Raw genomic sequence first — 27,842 nt, 5'->3', positions numbered from 1 at the left:
CTCCTCAATGTGCAATAACATCTTCAAAATAGCTTCTAGCATAATCTCTATGACTGTAAACTGGTTTATAGTTCATGCTTTGTTTCATCTTATTGAATAAAAGAGTTACATTCACCAGAAGTCCACCAGTTTCTAGGGTTCAGTGGCTACATTGGTTCAAAATTACCTAACAATGGAGAGTCATGTGAACAGTAATGTTTCAGGCACACCTGGATTAATAATAAACTCTATATACTCATGTAAGTATTTAGCATAACTGTTTCCAGTGGCAAAAAGGTAAGTAATTAGAAGGCTTTGATTTAATGTAATTGACAGAAGAACCAGAGGTAACATCAGTATAACATTTATATAATAGCTGCAAACCAATTTTGCCAAACCAAAAAAATCAGCCTCAGAGATCTACACGATTGTCTTCACTATGGATGTCAGCTGCTTCTGCAATAGATGCATTCAAGAATATCACTAAAGTTGCTGCATCAACTCAGTATGAAATGAATTTCAGTGATAAATAGAAGGGATTCATCTTTCATCAAGTTTCAATTATTTTTCAAACAAGTTTTCATGAATTCAGCGCTGAAAATATCATGCAGAATATTAGTTCATTCTTAAATCTCTGACATACGATCTTTTCTTGGTTCATAGTTCCAGTAGTGTACTTATCATGGTAAGTAAACTGGACTCTAATCTTAATGACTGGACACACACCACCAACTTCCATATCAAGAGGATTGAAATCAATTTACAAACAGGTGCTTCTAACATGGAACACTATTTCCTTTCGCTCTTAAAATCACTAAAGGTCATGTAAATCTATTTTCAATCTAGACTTGAGATCCTGTATCAAAATTAAAACTATCCTCTTTGAATTTTCTTCAATGAATTGGTGAATATCCAAAGAAGTTTGGTTAATATAAGAATTGGTCAGAAATCAAATTAATATTGCATGTGCAAAAGGACACATAACAAGGTTGTACCCATTTCATGTTGACTGAGTTACAGAATTACGTTTGCAACTCTGTTTAATTTGCTATGTCACTTAATCAGAAAAATGCAAATGGGGCAACACAGTAGCAGGTGAGAAGCTGGTCAATAAAAGCTCAATACTTTGTCTCTCAGCAATCGTCCACATTTATTTTGGTAGTCAAGCAGTTCACATTAATATGTCATAAATAAAACACAAAGAAGTTACAGATAATAAAGTTGCAAGCAACTCTCAACATTTTCTATATCTATCCATAATATATTAAAAGTGGCACATCAGCACATGCAGACAACACATTCCATCCAGATCTTACACTATCTTACAGATGCAAAAAAATCGTAAATTGCAGGGTGGTACTCAGCTGCAAACTGAAATTGATTGGCATGTTTCAGTTTTCAAATTTTCTTGACTATCAATTAAATTATGCTTACTTACAGGAACGCTGCAACTGAAATGTACATTCACTATAATATTTTGGGAATTATGACAATAATAACCCCATTGTTATAAAATTTCATGACATTCCATTTACTCTGAGCAGCAATGTGACAAAGCCACTAGGATTTTAAAAATGAGTTTTGACAATTTCACATTTCAAATATTAAAGTCTACTACAGATACTTTTTTTAAAAAAATGAAAGAGCAATAGTTTACTGAATACTGGACGGTTATTCTGACCTAACCAGGAGCTGCTAATTTAAAAATCACCTTTCAATCTATTCAGAGGATCATCTAATTAAGCTCAAAATGTAGCAGATTGAAATTCCCCAAAAATTGGTTCTATGATTTCTCACCAAAGCTCCTATGGCAGCAGCTTCCAAACTTGTGACCTCTACCATCTAGAAGCATAAGGGCAGCAGTGGCATGAAAGCTTTGCCTCTTCAAATTTTCCTCCAAGCCTCCGAACTGCCTGACCAGAACTGCACTGTCATTCCTTCAGTGTTGCTGTGTTAAAATCTTGGAAATCCCTTCTTATCAACATTGTGGGTATAACTACACCACATAGACAAGTGGTTCACCAATACCTTCTCAAAAGTAATTAGGGATGGAAACTAAATGTTGATCTAGCTAGTGATGCCCACATCCAGTGAAATAATACATATTTTTAAAAACAGTACAGCACTTAGGACATAGCACCACCTTAGTAGCAGCAATGTGTGTTATGTTGTAAAATTGTTCTCCCTTTATAAAGCAGGCATTTTTTTTTAAAACCACGAACAGGTGTATATATCCATAAAGGATATATATTCCCTCACATCTGTCACACGTGGATTAATTGGTTTCAGTATCAATGATAAAACACAAAATGCCGGCAAAACAATTATTAAAATGTGTGAGGAAAAATGCCAGTCATTTCTCAGTGATTTCTACTGGCCTCATCAAGACGTAAAAAGCAGCAGGCTTGTCAATCTCCAGATTTAACCTCCTCCTGCAAGAATCACCTCAGATGTCTCTTTAGATCATGTGCCCTGTGAGAACAGATTTTCTGACCAAGAAGATACCTTCTTGGTTAAATACAGCTCTACCTTCTCATCTCCATTCCTTCAGCTCATTTGAGAGAGTAATATCAAGATCTAAACTTTCCCTTCATTTCTAAATAATATATCAACTATTACATAGTATAACACTCCAGTTATAGTTCAATGCAACTTCACTTCTGTTTTATCATCTTACATAACATCGGTCCAACAGTCACTGGTATGTATACACAGAAAGTAAGTTTCTAAATGCTGCCGCTAAGACATGATCAAGCATGTTTAAAAAGGAAAGGCAAAACCTTTCCCACACCCCTGGATTGGGAGGCCTGGATTCAAGTCCCTCCTGCTCCAGAGGTTATGTAATATCAGGTTGATTAGAAAAATAGGTTCCATAGAATTGTTCACATTTGACTCATTAACAATTTACCTACATTTAATCAAAAAACCTGTGAGAAAGTTTGACTTTGTAACTAATATAGTAGATAAAGGAGGTAGTATATTCCAATTTTCAGGAAGTATTTGATAAATTGCCACAAAATAGATTGCTATACAAACTTAAGAGTATGTAATATATTGGCTAGAATTGAGGAATGGTTAACATTAACAGACAGAAACAATGTAGGAATAATTGGACCATTTTTGGGTTCTCAGGCTGTGACTGGTGGGTTTCCACAAGGATCAGTACTTAGGCCTCAGCAATTTACAATCTATATTAATGACTGAGATAATGGGACTGAATGTAATGTATCCAAGTTTGCTGATGACTAAAAGTGGGAATATATGCTGCGAGAAGGATGCAAAGAGACTGCAAAATGATTTAGATATGCACTTAAATAGAATCGGATGAAATCTGAAGTTAGTTTGGTCGAAAAATTAGAAAAGCTGAATATTTTTTAAAACCATGAAGGACTGGAAAATACTAATTTCAGAGTGATGAGATTTCTTTGGAAACAATGCATTAAGGAAAATGGCATGTTCACCTATATTACAAAGGGATGAGTGTATTAGAGTGAAGACATTGCAATACATTGCTTTAGACTTTGTGGGGCTCACACCATGCATACTGTATGGCGTTTCGGTTTACAAAGGATCCACCCGCATCGGAAGGTATACAATAAATGTTCACTGTCCTTGCAAGGACAGAATTATCCTACTGAGAGAGAGAGAGAGAGAGAGAGAGAGAGAGAGCGAGAGCGAGAGCGAGAGCGAGAGAGAGAGACCAGGCTCAATTTCCCTAAAATTTAGAAGGTTAGAACATGATTTAATTGAAACATGAAATTCTGTAGGAACTTGTCAAGTAAGATACTGTGAGAATACTTTCCCCAGGCTGAGCAGTCTAGAATATGGGCCAGAGTCTCAGATAAGGAGTTGACCATTTAGAACGCAGATGAGAAGAATTTCTTCACTTAAAAGGTCCTGAAACTGTGGTCCATGAGAGCTATTGATGCTGAGTTGTCGACTATTCAAGTCGGATATCTATAGATTTTTAGATAGCAACGGAATCAAAGACATAGGAATCATAACGGAAGATGTCGTTAGGTATCAGATCAGCTATAAACTTGTTATTTGGCTATTCCTGCTCCCACTTTTTTAATGTTCTTATTTTACTTTATAGGTTGCTGTATTATCTTTAATTACCTAAGATTTATACTTTTATAATATGCATTGCCAGAAGTCTCTTGTTGCTGGCTGTCATGTTATACTTGCTCAATGAAAAGGATATTTGTGCATTTGAACATACTCTTTTCACCAATTTCTGACTGCTAATTTAACATTTGCAACGAAAATCTCCAGTGTAAAAACTTAAATATCCAGGAGATCTTTAAGATTTTAACTACTACTTGCTGTTTTAGCACTGGAACTAATATTTGGCTACATTATTCTATCGCCAATTTTCTCTTGCTACCTGTAACATTTTTCAGACCTGTTTCTAAGCTAGTAACTAGCAGAGTACTCTGCTCTGACGAAGATTTATATCAAACTCAAAACATTAACTAAGTCACTGAAAAAGCTCAGCAGGTCAGTGAAGAGAAAAACAGAGTTAATGTTTCGGGTCTGGTGACCCTTCCTCAGAACTGTTTTGAGAGGGGGTCACTGGACCCGAAACGTTTCCTATTTTTTCTTCACAGATGCTGCCAGGCCTGCTGAGTTTTTCCAGCAATATTGCTTTTGTTCCTGATTTACAGCATCTGCAGTTCTTTCGGTTTTTATTTGGAACATTAACTCTTGTTTCTCTCTCTGTAGATGCTGTCAGACCTTACGGAAACAGACCTTTGGTCCAACTCTTCCATGTTGACCAAGTTTTTCAAACTAAACTAGTCCCACTTGCCTGCATTTGGCCCATATCCCTCTAAACCTGTTCTATTCATGTACCTATTAAAATGTCGATTAAATTTTGTAACTGTACTTTTCTGATTTTATTTCAGATTTCCAGCATCTGTAGTACTTTGCGTTTATTATAGTATTCTGCTCCTTTGGAACAGTAAAAGCATCAAACGACTTCAAGTTCACTGATCTTCAACAAAAAAAACCCTTAACCATGTTTCTTGATTAATCTTATATGATATTTTGTGGAACCTCTGACATGCCACGATTTCTGACAGCTTTAACTGACTAAAAGGATATCAAATCATACTTGCCATTCAAAGCCCTTTAAAGATACAAGTAAACAAAAGAATTTAAAGAGTGCTCCGTACATAACCACATTAGGTGCTCGCACTTACATTAGATTCAAATAGCTTTTCATCTCACAGATACAGCTGGCAATCAAATATATATGTCAAAGTAGCAAAATGGTTTTTGAAACAAATACTTAATCCTGAGACCAAACCATAATGATGCAAATAAATTATGTTTTACACAAAAATTCAAAAACTAGTCATGGCTCATGACTGCAATTAATTACCTTGCATTAAAAATCTATTTTCCACTTAATATAAAACTAAAGCCCATCTGAATATTGCTTGCACCTAGATTCAACAGTATTACTTCAAAATATTTTTATAATGCTACATGTTGAATTTAACTGCTACTAATACATTTCTATAGAGGTATAAAAAGTTCTTTTTTCTCCATAATATTAAATAATTAGTGCATCTAATTTATTCCTCTATTGATAGCACTTTGTCCAATTGTCTACACTCCAAGTGAATGGACATTTTGTTTTTTGGGTGATTCTTTGGGATATTTATTGTTAAAATTAACAGTAGAAGTGTGGCTGTATAGTAAAATGACCAAAGAAATAATAGAAAGTATAAATTTAAAGAAGGGAAATATATTTCCATTGGACTTATATAATTTTCATTGACCTAGGCAAAATACTTCTTTAAAAGTGAATTTAATCTAAGTCATTGCAAACATGTTTTCAGAGCATAAGTAATTTAGAATGTAACATTATGTATATATATTATTCACCTACACAAATGAGCATTGTACTCGGAAGCTGGCATATTCCTTGACCTTGTCTTTAATTCATCAATAAATAAACATGCACTGCCATGGGCTAGTTCTCCCTCCATTCAATAGTTTTCAAATGCCATCAATGTCCATTATCATCCAATAACTTATGCATACTGCATTTCCTCATTTATATAAATGATTTTAGCATGAATACGGGGTGTATGGTTAGTAAGTTTGTAGATGACACCAACAGTGGGGACGTTGTGCACAGAGAAGGCTGTCTCAAAGTACAACGGGACCTTGATCAGATGGGCCAATGGACTGAGGAATGGCAAATGGAGTTTAATATAGATAAATGTATGATGTTGCATTTTGGTAAGGCAAATCAGGGTAGTAAGTATTCACATGATGGTAGGGCCTTGGGGAGCATTGCAGAACAAAGCGACCTAAGGGTGCAACTGCATAGTTCTTTGAAAGTGGAATCATGGCAGACAGGGGTGGTGAAGGCGGCGTTTGGCATGTGGGTCTTCACTAGTTAGTGCATTGAGTATAGGACATGGGATGCGATGTTGCAGCTGTACAGGATATCAGTTAGACCACTTTTAGAATACTACATTCAATTCTAATCTCCCTGCCCTGGAAAGACATTGTTAAACTTGAAAGGGTTTGGGAAAGATTTACAAGGATATTGTCATGGATGGAGGATTTGAGCTACAGGAAAATGTTGAATAATCTGGGGCTTTCTTTCCTAAAGTGTTGGAGGCTGAGGGGTGACCTCAGAGGCTTATAAAATCATGAGGAGCATGGATAAAGTGATTGGCCAAGGTCTTTGTCCCAGGGTAGGAGAGTCCAAAACTAGAGGGTTTAAGGTGAGAATGGAAAGATTTAAAAGGGACCTGTGGGGCAACTTTCTCCACAGGGTGTGGTGGACGTATGGAATGAGTTGCCAGAGAAGGTGGAGGAGGCGGATACAGCTACAACATTTAAAAGACCACTGGATGGGTATTTGAATGATGGAGGGATATGGGCCAAATGCAAGAAAATGGGGCTAGATCAGTTTAGAACATTTGGTTCGCATGGACTAATTGGACCGAAGGGTCTGTTTCCATGCTGTATAACTCTCTGACTCTACGATTCCATAGTTTGAAATCATAGCAATTAAATAACTATTTAGTAATTTCACGTAAATTGCTACTTTCACTGAATATCTAACCAATGTAAGTTTTACTCTAAAATATACATTGTAGATGTAAATGTTAATAAATAATGTTTGCATGCCAAATTTTTAAAAAAGCCCCAAAAGTTACATGAGGAATCAACTAGTGATTGTTTTGTGTTTCAACTGGAACTGATACTGATTATGCAGTTTGTATGGAAATATTATACAAAGCGTTTTGTTTCAAATAGAAAGAGATCCATAAGCACAATTTACACAACCCTGACAAACTACATTATAGTTCAAAATGCAGAAATAAACACTGGAACGTGTCACCAAATGCAATATCAATATTATATTCTGAAATCTGCTATTGTAGATTTATCCTTAGTTCATAATTATAAACTGCTAAAATACAAGTGTAGTTAAATAATTTGACAAATCTCACAATTTTACAAACATGGGTCAAATTCACTTAAAATATGATTTAAAAAAAAGCAACATTTTCTGATTTTCATCACAGATTTCCGACGAGTACGTGCAGCAGCTTTAATTTATATGAAAGAACACAAGTCAAACATGGAAGTTTTTGTTCTCCAAATTGCATTACTGTATGTCTGAGTTAAGTATACTATAAAAAAGTACAAAGAATAGCTGTCATTTCAACCCGCTCACTGAAACAATTAACCAGATAAAATAATTTGACTCATTCTTCCTACCATTTTTTAAAATTACCCTCCTAACAGTTTCAAAATAAAATATCTTCATTTTGGATGAGCATCTCAACCAACAGTCTTTGATAACGTATGTCATTTAAGGCTGCCATGGGATCCTGTTCTGGAGCTCGCATCAGAGTTGGTCCAAACACAATTCCCAGATTCTCTGCATTCATCAGATTGTCTTTCTCATGTAGAGTTACCCTGGGAAGAAAGCAACAATTCATCTTAGTAACTACTGAATTACAATACTTATTTTGGTAAAAGACTATGCAGTTAAACACAAATCAACAGTATTTGAAAATTAATACAATTTAATATATTGGTACTTTCGACATTCAATCCTTATACTAATCAGTTTTCCAAACAGATACTCAAAATATAGAAAAGTTGAGATTGTTGCTGTGCCTTTACAAACAAGAATAAACTTTATTGGACTCAAAGGCACTCTGTATTGAAATACTTTTATCTGTTTAGGAATGCTTCAAATTAAATGTTATCTAGTGGTGTCACATTCATTTAAACTTGATAAAATCTATTAAAAGCAATAAGTAAGAATTTCTTTTTATTTAATGTGGTGTAGTTCTTGAATAGGATACAACTAGATATAGAAGGAAGAAGTATCAAACAAGGTAATTTCATCTTCTAAGTTTGCTCCTTTCAACAGATTATGCCAAACATGTCCTTTCAAGAACCCTTGTCAACGATATTCAATCTCCTTAAATTCTCCAAGCATCAAGCTCAAGAAAATTTCGTCTGGACCTCTATGGTCAAACTTTGTAGCATCAAACAATCAAAACAACTTTTTCCAAACTTTGACAGTCTTTACAATTCTAGGAATATCTTACAACGCACAGATAACCAACCGGCTACTTCTTCCCACGAAGCATTTGACTAAATTCCTTTTTTTGGCCTCCTTCATGCTGACCTCCGTGGAGTTATTTGTCATGAGATTGCTAGCCCACCGAGAAAAACATTTCCCCGGGCCAAACCACCACCATCCCAGCCCTAAACCTATAGCTTTTCTTGCTTCTCTTCAATCTCCCATCATGCCCTCTCTGAGTTCATCTTGTCCACAAGATCTAACTCCTGTTCCATCAGCCTATGTTTTACTGATTCATGGGAAGTGAGTATAGTTGGTTAGGCCAGAATTTATTGCCCAACCCTATTTGACCTTGATCAGGTGGTAATTTGCCTTCTTGATCAAATGCAGTCCTAAAGGTACGGGTTTCCAGGATTCTGACAACACCAGTGGCGAAGGGATGGCACATGGTTAGCAGGGGAACTGAAGGTATGGTGTTCCAATGCACCTGATGCCATTGTCCTTCTTGAGGATTTGAAATGTGCTGTCAGAGAAGTCTGAGCGAGTTAGTGAAGCTCATTTACAGACAAAACAAACTGTTGCTACAAAGACTGGTGAAGGGAATTGATGAGGAAGGTGATGGATAGAGTGTCAATCAAGTGGCTACTTAGTCCTCAATGATGTCAAAATTCCTGAGTGTTACGAGAACTGCAACCATTTAGTCAAGTGGAGGGTACTCCATCACACTCCGGACTTGTGCTTTATAGATCATGGGCAGGCACAGGGAATTTATGTGGTGAGTTGCTCACCCCAGAATTGCTAGCCTTTGACTTGCTACTGTATCTATTGTATGGCTGGTGAAGTTCAGTTTCTGGTCAATGGCAGCCCCCAGAATGGTGGTATTTTGGAACTCATAATTTGGAATTCATGACAGTAATGGTATTGTATGTCAAATGGCCATGGTAAACTTCAGTCTTGTTTGAGATGGTCATTCCTGGCACTTTTGTGGCATCAGTCCAATCCTGGGTGTTGTCAAGGTCTTGCTACATACGAACACAAGCTATTTCAGAGTCTGAGGAGTCATAGGTAGTACTGAACATTGTACAGCATCAGCATCCCAATCTATGATCTTATGGTTGAGGGAAGGCCATTGATGAGGCAGGTGAAGATGGATACTTCCCTGAGGAAATCCTGGATTGATGTCTGGGGCAGAGATGAATGGCATCCAACAGCCACAACCAGCTTCCTTTGAGCCAGGTTCAACTTCAACCAAGTGAGGGATTTCCTCTGATTCCCACTGACTCCAATTTTACTCGGGCTCCTTGATGCAGTTCTTGGTCAAATGCTGCCTTGATGACAAGTGATGCTCACCTCTAGTTCAGCTCTTTTGACCTTGTTTGGAAGTTGGAGTGAAGTCAGGAGCTGAGTGGACCTTATGAACATAAACTTAATGTCATTGAGCAAATTATTGCTGGGCAATGGTTGCTTGATACAGTGACAATCTTTTTGCTAATGGTGGAGAGTATGCTGAGAAAGTGGTAATTGGCTGCATTGGATTTGTCCTGCTTTTCATGTTAAGGTCATATCTTGCTAACTTTTCACATTGCTGGGCAGATGCCAGTGTTATAGTTATACTCCAGCAGCTTATCTAGGGGCACGGTTAGTTTTGGAAAACAAGTTTCTAGTACTATTGCCAAAATTTTGTCTGGGTCAAAGGCATTTGCAGTATTCAATACATTTGTCATTGCCATTCCTTTGCCTTGGTAGATGCTAGGTGGTCCATTTGGTTGCAGTACTTGCTAAAAACCAGATGGACCATAAGCTATTGATCTTTTAGATACTATCCGTACCATACTGCTGACAACCTAATTTTGCTTTCTGATCTCCATGATATTTGACATTAACAGTTCCTGTGAGTTCTGTAAGACTGTCCTTCAAAACTTCTGGTATGAACCCTCTCCCCAAAAGTACATCTTTGACTGCTTCCCTGGGAAATTACTGCCCTATCTCCAATCTCCTCTTCCTCACCGGTATTTTTGTATGTGTCAAATCGATATTGAAATCCCTCCAATTAAATTTCCATTCCTTTTACAGCATTAAAAACCACAAGCTAGGTGATGGTCATCATGAAAGCTACAATTTGTCATGCTTCTTAACTTGCATGCAACCTTTGACATGGGTATCCAATCTAACCAAAATTCAGCTGTCTGGCACTATAGTATCCTGCTTCATTGTTATCTATATAGTTATAGCTAGGGACCTTCTGCTGCCATTCCTGCATGGTCAACACTGGTGCTCCTCAAGGATCTATTCATGGCCATTTCCTATTTATCATCTACATGCTACCCTTGCTGAAATAATTTGAAAACACGTCATATTTCATATGTGCGTGGGCAACACCAAACTCTGCCTTGCTGCCACTTCTCTCAATCCCTCCATTGTTCCTAATTTGTCAAATTTCTTGTTCAATATACACTATTGAAACGACAGAAACTTTCTTCAACAAAAAAAATCAAACGACCAAATCCGATGTCCTCAGTTCCCATCATGAACTCCATGCTTTTCCCCGAGAGCTAATATCTGACACGTAACCTGACATTTGCAACCTTAATATTCTATTGATCACTAAATCAAGTCATTAGAAGCCAATGGGTCATTCTAATGAAATAATTTATATGGTAAATTTCAATCTTCAGAACTTGAATACTGAACTGTTAAAAAATAGACAGTTATTCAATGGGTTTCTTAAAAAATGCAACGGTAGCACAGAAAGCAAATTGACGAAATTTAAATTCCAATGTCATTAATATGATTTTCCAAATGTAAGTTCACTATTCTTAATTGAATTCAATAGGATGTGGAGAAACTGGTTTGGCATCATTTGATCCCCTGTGATTTTCTTTTCATTCACAATTAGTCAGATTGCTTAAAGAGAGTTTTAGTTTGTTTCCCTTTAAGTCAGGAGTAGCATGACTTTTGGAGAGATGTACGAGGGCACAAAAGTATAGGCAAATAAAATAACTGAATTACAAGTTATATCCGCTGCTTAAAAAATTGGCATATTTCTGACAGAAAACATCAAAAGGTCAAATGGAAAGTTTCCTAATGAGTCTGCACTTACTTACAAATGATTAATATGAACGGTCATGATCTACCTTTTTAAATGAGCCATAAGGTACCTCAGGGTTTCACAGTGTGCAGGTGGTAACATTTTCAATGCTTCATGAACTGACTCCAATCGCTCATCAGGTTCTGGAATCTCTGCAATCAAAATAATATCAAAACATTAATGTCAAGAAATTGGGCTTATTAGAGCCTAGTTTTGGGTACTATAAGTGCCCTTACTGCTCCAACATGGTGTTAAATATGTATTAGGTGAAACTTTTATTATTATAGTATTGTTAAATATTGGTGGATGTGTTAACGCCCATACAATAAACAGAACAGGGAGATCACGGCATGACCTAGTGTGCAATAACAATTTATTCTGGAGCTCCATGTATAACTTTGTACAGGCAAACATATGTTCAGAAGCACAAAGGAACATCTTCACTTGTATTTAAAGGCATTCAACAACTACTTATAAGTTAGTGTAAACTGTCTGCTTTATCATTGTTCACGCAAATCTCCAAGTGTTTAGTCCTTTCTGTTGTTGCTTGCTGTTACAGAACTCTACATGAAATGTTATGGTATTTGTTAACTTCAAAGCTTCCTCAAGTTGGTCACACCATAGATAAGAATTACCGAGGAAGATAGGAAATGGGTGGCCAACAGACCGAAGAAAGTAGGAAGGTAGTGCAGACGTCCCCTGCAGTCACCTCTCTCTAAAACAGATATATCGTTTTGGATACTGTTGAGGGAGATGTCTTACCTGGGGAAAGCAGCAGTAGCCAGGCTCATGGCACTGTGGCTGGCCCTGCTGCACAGGAGGGCAGGACAAAGAGTGGCAGATTTACAGTGATGGGGAATTCAATGTAAGGGGAATAGATAAGGAGAATAGATTTCTGCAGCCTCAAGCGGGAGTCCAGGATGGTAAGTTGCCTCCCTGGTGGAAGAATCAAGGAGTCTTGGAGCAGCTGCAGGAAATTCTGAAGGGAAAGGGTGAACAGTCACCTGCCGTGGTGCATATAGGCACCAATGATACAGGTAAAATGGGATGAGGTCCCACAAACTGAATTTAGGGAGTTAGGAATTAAACTAAAAAGTAGGGTCTCAAAGATAGTTATCTCAGGATTGCTACCAGTGCCATGAGCCAGTCAGATTAGGGACAGCAGGATAACTAAAATGAATATGTGGCTTGACGGATAGTGCAAGAGGGAGGTATTAAACTTCCTGGGATGTTGGAAAATGATTCTACAGGTGCTGGGACCAATACCAACTTGACAGTCTGCACCTGGGCAGGACTAGAACCAATATCCTGGAAGAGTATTTGTCCATGCTGTTGGGGAGGGTTTTAACTAATGTGGCAGGGGGATGGGAATCAATGCAGGAAGTTGGAACAAATCAAAGTGGGGACAGAAACAAAAGCCAATTAGGGAAAAGTAAAAGTGGAAGGCCAGATAAACCAAAGACAAAAATCAAAAAGGGCCACATTATACTGTAATTCTAAAAGGGCAATAAATGCCAAAAAAAATGACCCTGAAGGCTCTGTGTCTCAAAGTAAGGAGCAATTGTAAGAAGCTGGATGAATTAACTGCACACACAGTTATTGATTGATATGATGTAATTGGGATCAGGGTGACCTGGCTCCAGGGTAACCAATGATGGGAACTCAATATCTAGAGTTATTTAATTTTCAGGAGATAGCTGAAAAGGAAAGGGAAGTGGGGCAGCGTTGCTGATTAAGGAGGAGGTTAACACAATAGTAAGGGAGGACATTAGCCTGAACAGTGTGTAATCTGTATTGGGGAGGGGGGTGGGTAAGAGCTGTGGAACACCATAGGGGAAAAAGACCAAACAGTTGTGAGGCTGGAGAATGTATCAAACAGGAAATTACAGCACACAGTAAGAGTACAACAGTTCTTTACAACAGGTGACTTCAATCTACATATTGATTGGACTAATCAAACTAGTATCCATGGATTGGAGGAGGATTTCATGAAATGCATGATGGATGGTTTCCTCAACCAATATGTTGTGGAGACAACTCGAGGGCAGTCCATCCCAGACTGAGTATTGTATAACGAGAGATGATTAATTAGCAAACCTGTGGTGCAAGATCCTTTGGCAAAGGAATGCATTGCCAGAGAAGGTAGTGGAGTCGGCCTCATTAGGGGCATTTAAGCTGCAATTAGATAGGCAAATGGATGATCGCACAAGGTAGGGGTGGAAGTTAGATAGACCTTAGGTTTAGGGTAAAAGTTCAGCACAACTTCATGGCCGAAGGGCCTGTACTGTGTTGTACTGTTCTATGTTCTAAAGGCTGACCATAATATGATAGAATTCTTCATTTAGGTGGAGAGTGGCACAACTAGGGTCCGGAACGTAAAGAAAGCTAATTTTGATGGCATGATGCATGTCTTAGCTAGGATAAGCTGGCCAAGGTTACTTCAGAGATTGACAGTGGATAGGCAATGGCAGACATTTAAAGAACACATGAATGCATTTCAACAATTGTACATCCCTATCTTCTAAAACATGGAAGGTCGCTCAACCATGACTAACAAGGGAAATCAGGGATAGTATTAAAGCCAAAGAGAGGACAAATATAATATTGCCAGAAAAAGCAACAAACCTGAGGACTGGGAAAAATTTTAAATTCAGCACAGGAGGTCAAAGGATTTAATTCGGAAGTGGAAAATAGAATAGAGAATAAACTTGCGGAAATCAAAAACTGACTGCAAAGTCTTCTATAAATATGTGAAGTGAAAAAGGCTGGTGAAGACAAATGTAGGTCCCTTGCAGTTAGAATCAGGTGAATTCATAATGGACAACAAAGTGATGGTAGAACAGTCGAACAAATATTTTGGAAATGTCTTCCCTAATGAGGACACAAATAACCTTCCTGAAATACGAGGGGACAGTGTGTCAGGGATGAAGGAGGAACTGAAGGAAATTTTTATTAGTAAGGAAATGGTATTGGGAAAATTGATGGATTAAAGCCCAATAGGTCCCCAGGGCCTGATGCTCTGCATCCCAGAGTACTTAAGGAAGTGGCCCTAAAAATAGTGGACGCATTGATATTCATTTTCTAGCATTCTGTAGACTCTGGAAGCGTTCTAATGGACTGGAGGATCGCTAATGTAACCCCACACTTTAAAAAAGGAAGGAAAGAGAAAATGGGGAATTACAGGCCCGTTAGCCTGATATCAGTGGTGGGAAAATGATGGAGTCAATTATTAAGGATGTAATAACTGGGCATTTGGAAAGCAGTGACAGAATCATTCCTGGCCAGCATGGACTCACTAAAGGGAACTCATGCTTTTCAAATCTGCTGAAATTTTTTGAGGATGTGACCAAGGGTGAATCATTGGACGTTGTGTACCTGGACCTTCAAAAGGTTTTTTACAAGGTTCCACACAAGAGATTGGTAAGGAAAATTAAAGCTCATGGTATCTGAGGTAATGTATTGACATGAATAGAGAACTGGTTGGCAAACAGGAAGTAGAGAGTGGAATAAGCAGGCCTTTTACAGAGTGGCAGGCAGTAATGAGTGTGGTACCGCAGGGTTCAGTGCTGGGACACCAGCTGTTCACAATTGACTATTTGGACGAAGGAACTGAGCACTGTATCTCCAAATTTGCAGATGACACTAAACTGGGTGGCAGTGTATGCTGTGAGGACAATGCTAAGATGCTGCAGGGTGACTTGGACAGATTGGGTGAATGGGTAAATACTTGGCAAATGCAACATAAAGTGGATAAATGTGAGATTGTCCACTTCGATCACAGATTATTATCTGAATGGTGGAAGTTTAGGGAATGGTGAGGCGCAATGAGACCTGGATGTCACAGCGGAAGAGTTTCTGAAGGCTGGCATGCAGGTGCAGCAAGCGGTGAGGAAAGCTAATGGCATGCTGGCCTTCATAGTGAGAGGATTTGAGTATCGGAGTAAGGATATCTTGCTGCAGTTATACAGGACCTTGGTGAGGCCACTCACTGAGTACTGTGTGTAGTTTTGGTCTCCTAGTCCGAGGACGGACATTTTTGCTACTGAGGGAATCCAGTGACATTTCACCAGACTGATTCCTGGGATGGCAAGACTGACATATGAGGAAAGACTGGATCGACTGGGCTTGTACTCACTAGGATTTAGATGGATGAGGGGGTATCTCATAGAAACATATTAAATTTTGATGGGACTGGATAGCTAGATGTAGGAAGAATGTTACCGATGTTGGGGAAGTCCAGAACTAGGAGTCACAGTCTAAGAATGAAGGATAAGCCATTCAGGAATGAGATGAGGAAAAATTTCTTCATTCAGATTGTGAACCTGTGGAATTCTCTCCCACAGGAAACTGCTAGGGCCAGTTCATTAGATATATTCAAGAGGGAGCTGGAAGTGTTGCAGCAGCTCTTTCCTTAATGCTGCTCTTCATGTTCCTTGGGTCAGATTCAGTTCCTATGCAACGAAAAGCGCCTTCAAAAGTTACAATGCAGTTTCCTCTAACAGGTGTTAGCTATCTTTAAGCGGGCTTGCAGGTTGCAATTTAAGCCATTTATTGACGCTTGCAGCCAACGAGCAGCATGATTAGCACTGTTTAATCATCTTTTGTGATCTCAATGCCTGTTTTCAAAGGTCATCCAATTTAGACCCACAAAAGCTTTTAAAAGATGATTTAAATTTGCAACATTTGCAAACTTAACATGAATGCCTTACTTCCTGTTGATACAAATTAGAATGTTTGAAGATACCATCATCAAATAGGGAAGGAATACTTCTAAAATAAAACAAAAATCCCTTATAAATAATGGCTGACATATTGCAGTCAGTGGCAAAGCAACAGTGCATATTGCTGATCTCTAAGATACACATTCCCAAGGATCTAGCTGTGTCTCCAGTGAGGATCTCGCCCTTACTGATGCCAGTCTGAATGGTGCCGCAGCAAGGGGATCTTCCAGGTTTTCAGCAAGTTATCTCACTAAGTAGGGTAATCAGTCAATTGTACTTACTAACAGACAGTATACAATGACATGATTTACACCGACTCATTTTCATTCTGAATAAAATCCTACTGGAAACAAAATAAACGATCCTTTATTCATTTGCTGGATGAGGGCATTGCTGACTAGGCAGCATTTATTGCCCTCCCCAATTGCTCGGGGGGAGAGGGGGTTAAGAGTCAACCACATTGCTGTGGGTCTGGAGTCACATGTAGTCCAGACAGGTAAGGATGGCAGTTTCCTTCCCTAAAGGACGTTAGTGAAGCAGATGGGTTTTTCTGCCAAACAACAATGGATTCACGGTCATCATTACATTCTTAATTCCAGACATTTATTGAATTCAAAGTTCACCTACTGCCATGGCAGGATTCAAACCCAGGTCCCCAGAACTTTATCTGGGTCTCTGGCTTAACAATCCAGCGATAATACCACTACACCATTGCCTACTGATTTTGAGGTCAGAATGTTGAAAGAGAAGTATCAAAGAAACTTTTTAAATACAATATTATTTCAAAAATGTGATTGATTAATTTATCTCATAACAGAGAAATGTGCATTACACATGTACAAAAATAGGCCTTAGGCTCATGTGCAAAACCATGGCTTGTGGTTTAATTGCAATTATTTCTGTGAAGTAAAAAATGTAAAATGTCATCAGTTTCTGTGAATACAGACAAAGTTTGATTGCTCATTGTCTGCACCTGCACCCATACACAAAGACATTTGCCATTAAATGTACCATTGAAACCCGACAAATAAGACATGTATCAAGAGTCTTCCGCTTGGACCAGTTGTTTCATACAGGTTACACTTTCACTACGACAATAAATTGCACGCATTAAGCGCATCGAAACACCTTAAGAAACAGTCATTTTCAAGGAAAAACTTTATATCAGTCCTTTGCATCATGTTTTTACTATAAGCATGAGAATTAAGATCTGTGATTCATTTGCTTACATTTTTCTAAATAACTCTGGAGTTGTGTTTGTTTTTTGGAAGGTTTCTCACTGAAAGGCCTACTGAATTCGCTTGCCATATCTTACCAAATTTGCTTTATTAATTACCTGCCACGTCCCTACGGTGTCTCTCATGTCCCATTTCCACCCATCTTTAACAGGTGCTGCTCTCAGAATAACGTCATGCAGCAAATATCCCATAATTCACTAGCACATTTTGAACACATGCATTGTTTAAAAGCAGTTTTAATCCGAAGCTGATCTGCGCAGTTGCTGAAAATTTCCCTGAATGCGACAGACAGGGAAATCAATACCATGTTTTACAGGCAGAGCACTGGAGGTCCTGCAGGATGGGATGATTCAGGCTTCCTGCTCCCCCAAGACAAGCAGTGCAGGCTATGGCACTTGACAATGCTGGCCTGGTCTGAGGTTGCCACTGAGGTTTGTGCAGTCTCAAACATCTGGAGGAATGCCCAGCCCTTTCTCCACTCCGCAACTGTGTGACATTATCTTCTCTCCAATACATCACACTCCATCTATCTTTTGTACTGTACCCACCTCAGACCAAGGCTCTTGCTCTACAACTTTCATTATTGCTTGCATCATCTTCCCAATTGTCCTAACCCACTCCAACCCACAACATCACTATCACTGTACACCCTCTACAATGCACACATTCACACCTGCACTAACAGTAATAGCAGTGTCACGCATTTTCATTCCCTGTAATACCTACCTCTATCTCATTCCATAAGGAAAACTGCCACATCAGGGAGGAAGAGTCAAGGTGGTGATGTTTTGCCTGTCCTTTGACTTCTCTCCCCTCATCAGGGCAAGATCCTGATTCTGATGGCCCTGAACTCAGCCTGTACTGATACTGGAGTCTGTCGTTGGACTTAGTGTGATAGGAACCCCACAGTGAAGACTATTGCCTTGACTTGACTGAGGCCTGCTGACAACAATGTCAAACTTCAAGACATTTTGCCTGTACTAAGCACCGCAAACAGCAATAAATGAGCTTGCTATCTCTGGCTGAGGGGGCAGAGTGCAAAAAGGCAAGGCAAAGCCATGAAAGGTAGGCTAGCTGTGAGCATCTAAATAGGAATAAAGTGAGTGAACTTTACGACAACAGGCAGTCGGCCTAAAGTAGCAGTCTGCTTCAATCCAATGAGCTTGGTGTGTGTCTTTGAGTGCACAGTATCCTTACAATGTTAGTTGCCGAACTGAAGTACAGGAGTGTTCTATAAATGGATTGGAGATGTGCCATCAGAGTTTGAGAGTCTGGCATGTGAGATGTCAATGTCTGTGGTGGTGCCCCAAAAGTGGTCCTGTGACGTTGGTGCCCAGTGTCCAACATGGAGGTTCACCAGTGCATATGGTGAGCTGAATGCATCAGATGCCTGCTCTGATTTCCTTGTCGAGTTTTCCTCACGTTCTGCTCATTCAGTGAGCTTGGTAAGATGGAAGGCTAAATATTAACGAGGTGAATTGTGCCATGAACAAAGTAGTTAACAAACATTAATTGTTGTCAACTGGCACTTCACTGATGTCTGGCGAGAATCTTGCCACGCTGCTTGAAAAGGCATTTAAAAAAAAAGCATGATTTGCTCCCAACATCGAGATGGGCCTTGCCATACTTATCACCCACTTCTTCCACATAACATGTCACTCACTCCCCTTTCAGATTCCAACTCTAGTCTTTTATTTATGCTTGTTACTTATGAACATGTATTAATTGAGTGTATTCTATTGTATTTCATAAGAGTATCATGCTACCTCATTTTTACACAATGTACATATTGGTTTCATACATATGCAGATTTTATGTATGAAATAGTTTTATAACTTCTGTATTAATCTAAATGCTTTATGTAATGTAATATGCCATGTTCTCTTTTGCAACGTTTTCAATTTTGATGAATTCATATCCCCAGCATTGGTAGCTCCATACAAAAATTCCACATGAGCGATGTAGACACTTCAGACAAACACTGACAAGCACTCATTTTACTGAAAATTCTATAAGATATACAATATTGATACCTATACATCAGTTAAACACTGAGAATGAAGGGTCTCAAAGTAATGAGCTGCACCTTGCGCACTACTTTCATATCTCAGATAAGTGAACACGGAGATTTTCTCATGATAGCTGCTGCATTAGAGGAGACTTCTGCTGTAAACAAAACCAGTGACTAATTGTGTACTTCATGAATCAGTGTCTGAGGAATGCCATTGATCATGAGTATGAACTGACCACCAGAATGGATTAGAAAAACAGCTGCTCGCAACATGTGTGGACTATATAAAGTTGAGTATTTAAGAGCCAGGATAATGCATACCAAACTGCCAAAATTGAAGTGTTAGGGAAAGGAGACCATGTGCCCACTTGTTTCCAAGGTTAATCGGGAGGTAAGACCCACATTGAAACAATAACAGTGCTCCCTAAACTTAAATTAGTATGATTTTTGTTGCTAATAATATCAGACTATATCTCATTGCCTATATGGTTATAGTCTTAAAAGGATAAATGAATTTTAAATGGTTAAAGACTGACAAAGTTAGAGTTGTAAGACCCTGAACCCCAACACAGGAAATGACATCACCAACCCAAGGAAACCTGAACACATAAATAGAAAGCAGGACATGACACCAGCGCTTCACCGGAGCCTCACTGATGATGTTACATAGAATGGTGACGAAACATCTGAAAATAAACCTTCCAGCTCAGTGAGCAAACTTGCATCCAGAAGACCCTGAACTCTTACATATGCGAATTAGTTCCAGTTTTCTCCGATTTCACTTCTCCAGTCATATCTATGATTTCTGGAAAATCTTGTCCGTGGGAAATTTGGTTGTTTCTATAGAAGCAAGAAGACTATAGAGTGGTTTTACAGTGATCTTTAGACATATGAATGATGATGTTAGATACTCATTCGTAAAGTTTTACAGATGCTACACTGGTATTAAGCCATTAGGTGGCCAATGTGTGAAATAGCAGATAGATGGGAACCAAACCCTTAAAGCAAAAAAGCTACAGTCACAAGCTTCTCTGACTGGCAAGTGTAACAAATGTATGATTCAGTGAATTTGTAAATGATATCAGAGCGCCACCTAAAGACATCCCAGGCAATTACAGCTTAAAAACAAATTGACAAACTCATTATTATCCCAGTTATTCTAAAGATCAAAGAGTCATTGGAGCAGAGCAGACAGAGTTGAGTGATGGAACGATGTGAAATCCCTGACAGCAGACATGATGGGAATTGCCCAGGGAACAGAGTTTTCGGATGCACAGTTTCTCTGCATCTGGAACCCTCCAAGAGAATCCAACAAAGCTGGAGAATTTGTGGGTTATGACCTATTTAAGTTTAATAGTTACCAAGGATCAAAAACCTACTATAACTCCTGGGTAATTATTAAACTGAAACCCTAACTCACCACTGAACTCCCAAAATTGCACTCATCTGACACATGACACCCTGGACCCCTGACAATCACTCACCCAGCCTGATCATTCCCTGCAACCTGATCTGATCCAAGGCCTTCCCCCTCCTGACCTTGTGGACATGGCCCCCTTCTAAACCCCTCCACCATCCAAATGGCAGCCCCTTGACCCGAAACAACACTCCAATCTGACAACCTGAAGCACCCCAGAAGCAAATATCCTCCCCATAACCCACTTCTGATCTGATGCATTCCTATTATCTTTTGGCCCAACACTCACCACTCTCCCCTCCCCCGCAATGCTGGCTTGACACCTTTGGGCCCAGTTGGCCTGACTTCCCCTTGAATCCGCCCCAAACCCTCTCATCCATCAGTCCCAAGATCCCCAACTCCACCAGACTCAACACTTCTCATTACTAAACCCTCATTTATTTACCTGGCACTCCACCCAACTTGGTCCCTCATGTACTCGGCAGCTTAATCCCCTTGCCCTTCTATGCTTAAATACCAGTGTTCACAGGAGCTGTTGAATTATTTGGCTGTGCTGCTGGACATTTAAGTCACAGAACACAGCACACTTACGGCTACAAAAGAGAACTTTGCCTCCACACTGAGTCTCTTCATTCTGGTTTTTTGCATTCCTTGTGACAGGAATCTCATGTCCAAGAATAATCAATGCAGAAGATATCCAAAATTAAATGGGTGATTTTTAACCCAGTTAGGGTTGGAAATACGGTTTCCAACTCTGAACAGAATACCTAGATTGTTGTTGACAAATGATGGGTCTTAGCAGGCTTAACAACATATATATATATAAAAAATGTCAATAATATGAATATTTGCTAAAAATAAAACCAATATACTTACGTGCAGCTTCAATAAATTTTGGGTAGGCATCATATGTGATAAGTGGAATGGGCAAATCTCTGAAGTACAGTTTAAGTGCACCTGTGATTATATTTATATCTTCATAAATATTTACTGAAATATCTGCTTTCTCACCATCTAGAACACAAATATTTACAAATAATCAATGCAAAACATATTCAGGGCAATATAATGAGAACATTCTTGCATTACATCCAATATGTTTGAATAAAAAAAACCTATTTTATTTTTCCAATTCTTTAATTTCTTCACACAACATCCTTGTACAAGAAGTGTACAGCAGACTATGCTGCAGACATAATAATCATCATCATGAATGTTAGACTGCATCCTGAAAAATAAGACATTTGCTTTAATCACATGTACTATTCACGGTGATACATGAAGTGTACGAAAGTTATAACATAAGAAACAGGAGTCGGAATAAGATTTATATTTTAAGCCCGATAATTATTGATCTTCAGTATCAACTTCACACACCCTGTTCCGAGTCTACATCACTAATTTACTTTGTATCCAAAAGCTATCCATCTATTTGGTGAATATACTCAATAATCAAACATCTATAGCTCTTTGCAATGTAGAATTTGGAGTAGTCATAGTCCTTTGAATGGAGAAACTTCTCATCAACTGAATGGCTAACTTCTTATTTTGAAACTGTGATCTCTAGTTCCAGACTGCCTAATCAGCAAACATTCTCAAGCATCTTCTCTATCCAGTCTGTTCAGCATTTTGTTATTCAGTTAGATCATCCCTCATTCTTCTAAATTATAGGGAATATAGGCCTGCTCTATTTAATCTTTTTCTGTTGGATAATCACAGAGGAATCAGTCTGTGTTCAATCAGTCTGAACCTCTGCTGCATTCTCTCTGGAGCAATCATATCCTTTCTTTGGTAAAGAAACCAAAACTCTACATTGTAGTTGAGATATGATTTCATTAGGGCCTTACATAATGAAGTAAGGCAGCTTACTTCTTACACTCCAATCCCTTTGTAATGAATATTAACATACAATTGCTTCCAAACAGCCTGCTGAAATCGTATATTAACTTCGTGATTCACATACAATAACATCAAGGTCATTCTGACCACTAGCATATTCCAGTTTCTCACCATTTACAGACATGACACAGTGGCTCAGTGGTTAACATTGCTGCTTCACAGTAACAGGGTTAGGGTTTGATTCTAGCCTTTGGTGACTGTCTGTGTGGAATTTGTATATTCTCCCTCAGGTTTCCTCTGGGTGCTCTGGTTTTCTCCCACAGTCTAAAGACCTACCGGTTAGGTGGATTAGCCATGCTAAATTGCCCATACTATCCAGGGTTGTGTAGGTTGGGTGGATTAGCTATGGGAAATGCAGGGTTATAGGGAAGGGGTCTAGGTCGGATGCTCTTCGGAGGGGTGATGTGGACTTGATGAGTTGAATGGCCTGTTTCCATACTGTTGGGATTCTACAGAATTCTGCTTATCCATGTTTCCTATGAGACTCAGTAAATACATAATTTCTCATATAAGTGGTGGAATTTTCTGCTGCTCCCCACTGAAGGATGCTTATCTGGCAGGAGAAATGTACCACTATACTGGAGCTAGCTCGATGATCAGCAGTTGTGGCTCATAAGGGGGTGGGTGGAACTTAACTAAGAGCAAGGCTAGGTTGTTTGAACGTGTTTCAAGGGCAATGGTGATAAACTCAAAAGTGTTTGAGAGATCCAGGATGGTCATAGCTTCCATTTCTACAGATCCATTGTTCATACACATAGCTGTACCAACAAGAAGTGGTAATGACAGAGATCTGACGAGGTTATATTGATCAAGATAGATTAGGTTGGGGATGGGATGACTGCAATTCTAAGTATGGGCATCCTATTGGGCAGCAACAAGTCAGAAAACTGCAAATAATTGGCTGACTAGATCTTTGCATGCAGTTTATGAATAGATAATGTTAGGCAGATATGATGATGGGTCAATTTTTTAAAAAAAATCATTCTTAGGAATGTGGAGGTCATTGGTTAGGCCTGCATTCACTGACCACCTCTAACTGTCCAGAGGGCAGTTAAGAGTCAACCATATTGCTGTGGTTCAGGAGTTATAGGTGGAGCGGACCAGATAGGAACAGCAGGCTGTTGGAAATCATAGAACAAGAAAGGTTTTCTTTTTAAACAATAAATAACAGTCGTTGTCACCACTGGATGAGCTTTTAATTACAGATTTTTAACAAATTAAAATTTCATTATCTGCCATGGTGGAATTCAAATTCACGTTCCTGGAATATTGGCCATTCAGGAATGCCACCACCTTATCCTATCACTTCTGATATTGATGGTGCAGTTACAAAGGAATCCGTGGAGGCTGGCTCAGCACCATGCAGAGCAGTGAGCAGAAAAGAGGCTGCAGAAAGTTTTGTCACTGGTTGAAGCAGCATTTATTGCCATTCCTTAACTGTCCCCTCTCTTAGTGAACCAGATAGGCTTGTATAACAATCAACAGGGGTTAATGATTGCTGTCCCAGCAATTTGCTCAGATGGGAAGGTTTCCCACAACGTGTCATCCCTGCCAAACAAGACTTGACATGTTAGGCCACTTGTCTGTGCAGAGACACAATGATGGTATCAGCACTGCATTTCTACAGAGGTCAAGTCTCCAGACCAATAGCCATACTGGTGCTTCCAACTTGCAGGAAATGAATACCTGTCCAGATAACGTCTAATTGTGATGCCTGGATCTTTGCCCTTGGGAGGTAGTGATTGGGCTGGTGACTTCCTACTAGTCTCTACTAAATGACTTGCAGTGTTGTTCATCCAGACACAGCTAATTAGCTGGCCACTTCATGATCATTTGTAGCTGCCCCAACCATAGTGCAAAGTGTCATTCACTTCCAGTTCTGATACTGACAATTCCACCATTAATGGAAGACAACTATATTCTGTCTACCATGTTTTCGTACCACTCACTCAAGCCACCAAAATCCTTTTGCAGCTTCGTTGCTACCCTGCTCACTATTTATGTTTCCAGCTAATTATGTATCATCAGCAAATTGGTATTACATTTGCTCCTCTTAAAGTAATTGATAAAGGTTGTAAAAAGCGGAGGCCCAAGCACTGATCCTTGTGGTACCCATTAGCTGCAGTCGTCCTGTCTAAAAATTATTTATTTATTTCAATTCTGTTTTCTGTCTGTTAACCAGTCCTCAGTTCTGGCTAATATATTGCCTCCAATACAATGATCCCTAATTTGTGTAAGAATCTCTTATAAATTTGAAATTTATAATAACCCGTCTTCACTGGTTCTCCATATTCACTCTGTTATCCATCCTTTTGCTGCCATGTATCTATGTACGTGAGACAGATGATGCATTCATCCATCTTGATACACATTGGACTCCAACTGGTATACAACACTTGTAGACCAAATGTCATCTATTGTGGCTGTAGAGGCCAATCCTTTAGTGACAATCCCTTCTGGAGCTGACACAGATGCCGAACACTGGGCTGAAGTTGACTGATTCTTTTTTCTTTTTTCCAAAAGTCCTTAGTTTCCATTGCCATTTTCTCATTTTCTTTGGTCTTCTGCTTTTTACATGCCCTGCCTGACTATGTGTCTCCAGGCATGACGACCAGCAGTAGGGATTTCCTACGCATTGACTCCAATCCTGGTTTTCTGCACAGATATCCTAGTCCACAGACGTAGACAACTTGTTGGTCCAGTGTCATCAGCAAAGTTGCCATACACCACGTGGCTTTGGAGATGTGGCTGTCATCCATTCTATTCACATGACCCAGCCAATGGAGTCAGTAGTGACTGAAAACAGCAAACATGCACACTTGGGTACTTTTATATTTAGCACTCTGTCTTGCTGCAAAATGCTTTTTAAAACTTCATTAATGGGATGAGGGCATCACTCGCCATGCCATTATGTCTTGCTTAACCCAGAGGATAGGTAACAGTCAACCACATTGCTGCGGGTCTCGAGTCACATATAGGCTAGATCAGGCAAGGGTGGTAGTTTTTCTTCCTTAAAGGGCATTTGTGAACCAGATGGGTTTTCCTGATAATCAACAGTGGTTTCATGGTTATTTTGATTTCACATTTTTACTGAATTCAAATTCTATCATCTGTCATGGTAAGATTCGAACCTGGGTGCCCAAAACATAGCTGGGTCACTGCAGTAACAGTCCAAACAGTCCAGTGATAACACCACTAGGCCACTGCCTCCCAAGTTCAATAGCCACCTGAGCTTTTCCGCAGTTTCTAGTTTTTAACTTTCAGTTAGTTTGCTGTTGGACTTCTCAACTTTGACATGACAGTTGCGCCATGGCAATCCCAGTGTTGATTTTTGTGTCAAGTGACAGGTTGCTTGTAATTATTGGTCCAAGGTCTGTGAAGCTGTTCAGAGGTTTTTGATGCTGATCAAAACTGGAGTCTCTGGCTCTTTATTACTTTGGACTTTGGTAACTGATTGTCAGTCCAAATCCCCTACAGACCGAGGAGAACCTACCTACAACTTATTGCAAATGCATCTCAGCACAAAATGCCAGTGCAGTGTCATCAGCAAATAGCAATTTATGGATTAGGGCATGATGCAACTGGCCCTAGGCTTGCCAGGATTAACACCTTACCATCAGCTTAGGCATACAGGTAGACATTGACAATTGTGTCGCCAAAAATACATAAGAGCACCATGGATAATATAGCTGCCAAAAGGAGTCAGTGCCAGGTCATACCTGTTGCATTCCACAGTTGATGCTGATTTTGCTCGAATATAATAGACAAAAAATATTTTCATCCGAAGTAGAAATGATGGCTAGAAATCCAGGCAGTTAGCTTATTTCTGCGGCAGTTCAAGACTGACAAGTCCCCAGGGCCAGACCAGATTTATCCTAGGTTGCTCCGGGAAGCGAGAAAGGAGGTTGCTAAGCCGCTGGTGAAGATCTTTGCTTCCCCACTCTCCACGGGAATCGTACCGGAAGATTGGAGGGAGGCAAATGTTGTTCCTCTTTTCAAGAAAGGTAATAGGGAAATCCCTGGAAATTACAGACCAGTCAGTCTTACGTCTGTGGTCAGCAAGGTTTTGGAAAGAATTCTGAGGGATAGGATTTATGACTATTTGCAAAAGCATAGCGTGATTAAAGGGAGTCAGCATGGCTTTGTGACGGGCATGTCATGCCTTACAAATCTTACTGAGTTCTTTGAGCAAGTCACGAGACAGGTTGACGAGGGTTGAGCAGCGGATGTGGTGTACATGGGCTTCAGCAAGGCATTTGATAGGTTCCCCACAGCAGGCTCATTCATAAAGTCAGGAGGTATGGGATACAGGGTGATTTGGCTGTCTGGATTCAGAATTGGTTGGCTGACAGGAGCAGAGAGTGGTTGTGGATGGTAAGTATTCTGCCTGGAGGTGAGTGGTGTCCCGCAGGGCTCTGTTCTTGGGCCTCTGCTGTTTGTAGTTTTTATAAATGACTTGGATGAGGAGGTTGAGGGGTGAGTTAGTATGTTTGCTGATAACACAAAGGTTGGAGGTGCCGTTGATAGTATCGAGGGCTATTGCAGGCTTCAGCGAGACATTGACAGAATGCAGAGCTGGGCTGAGAAATGGCAGATGGAGTTCAACCTGGATAAATGCGAAGTGATGCATTTTGGAAGGTCGAACTTAAATGCTGAATATAGGATTAAAGGCAGGATTCTCGGCTGTGTGGAGGAACAGTGGGATCTTGGTGTTCTAGTGCATAGCTCCCTCAAAGTTGCCACCCAGGTGGATAAGGTTGTTAAGAAAGCATATGGTGTTTTGGCTTTCATTATCAGGGGGATCGAGATTAAGTGCCGCGAGGTTATGCTGCAGCTCTACAAAACCCTGGTGAAACCACACTTGTGTCAAGCTCTGGTCGCCCTATTATAGGAGAGATGTGGAGGCTTTGGAGA

General features: G+C 39.5%; 1 protein-coding gene across 11 annotated transcripts in view; it reads right to left on the bottom strand.

Moving 5' to 3' along the window:
• Nucleotides 1-1,115: 1,115 nt before the first annotated feature.
• Nucleotides 1,116-27,842, bottom strand: part of chn1 (chimerin 1) — a 171,758-nt gene continuing 145,031 nt past the window's right edge. For all 11 annotated transcript variants that reach the window (XM_059647206.1, XM_048535082.2, XM_059647204.1 and 8 more), the window contains 3 exons: nt 21,906-22,043; nt 11,689-11,794; nt 1,116-7,935 (listed from right to left, as the gene is read on the bottom strand). In XM_059647206.1, the coding sequence (XP_059503189.1) occupies nt 7,764-7,935; nt 11,689-11,794; nt 21,906-22,043 (416 nt within the window). In that variant the 3' untranslated portion in view covers nt 1,116-7,763. The remainder of the gene's footprint in view (nt 7,936-11,688; nt 11,795-21,905; nt 22,044-27,842) is intronic.

The sequence above is a fragment of the Stegostoma tigrinum genome, chromosome 7, assembly GCF_030684315.1.
Source record: "Stegostoma tigrinum isolate sSteTig4 chromosome 7, sSteTig4.hap1, whole genome shotgun sequence".
Lineage (NCBI taxonomy): Eukaryota > Metazoa > Chordata > Chondrichthyes > Orectolobiformes > Stegostomatidae > Stegostoma > Stegostoma tigrinum.
Note: the sequence above shows the minus strand (reverse complement) of the source record. Positions and strands in the feature narration are given on the sequence as shown.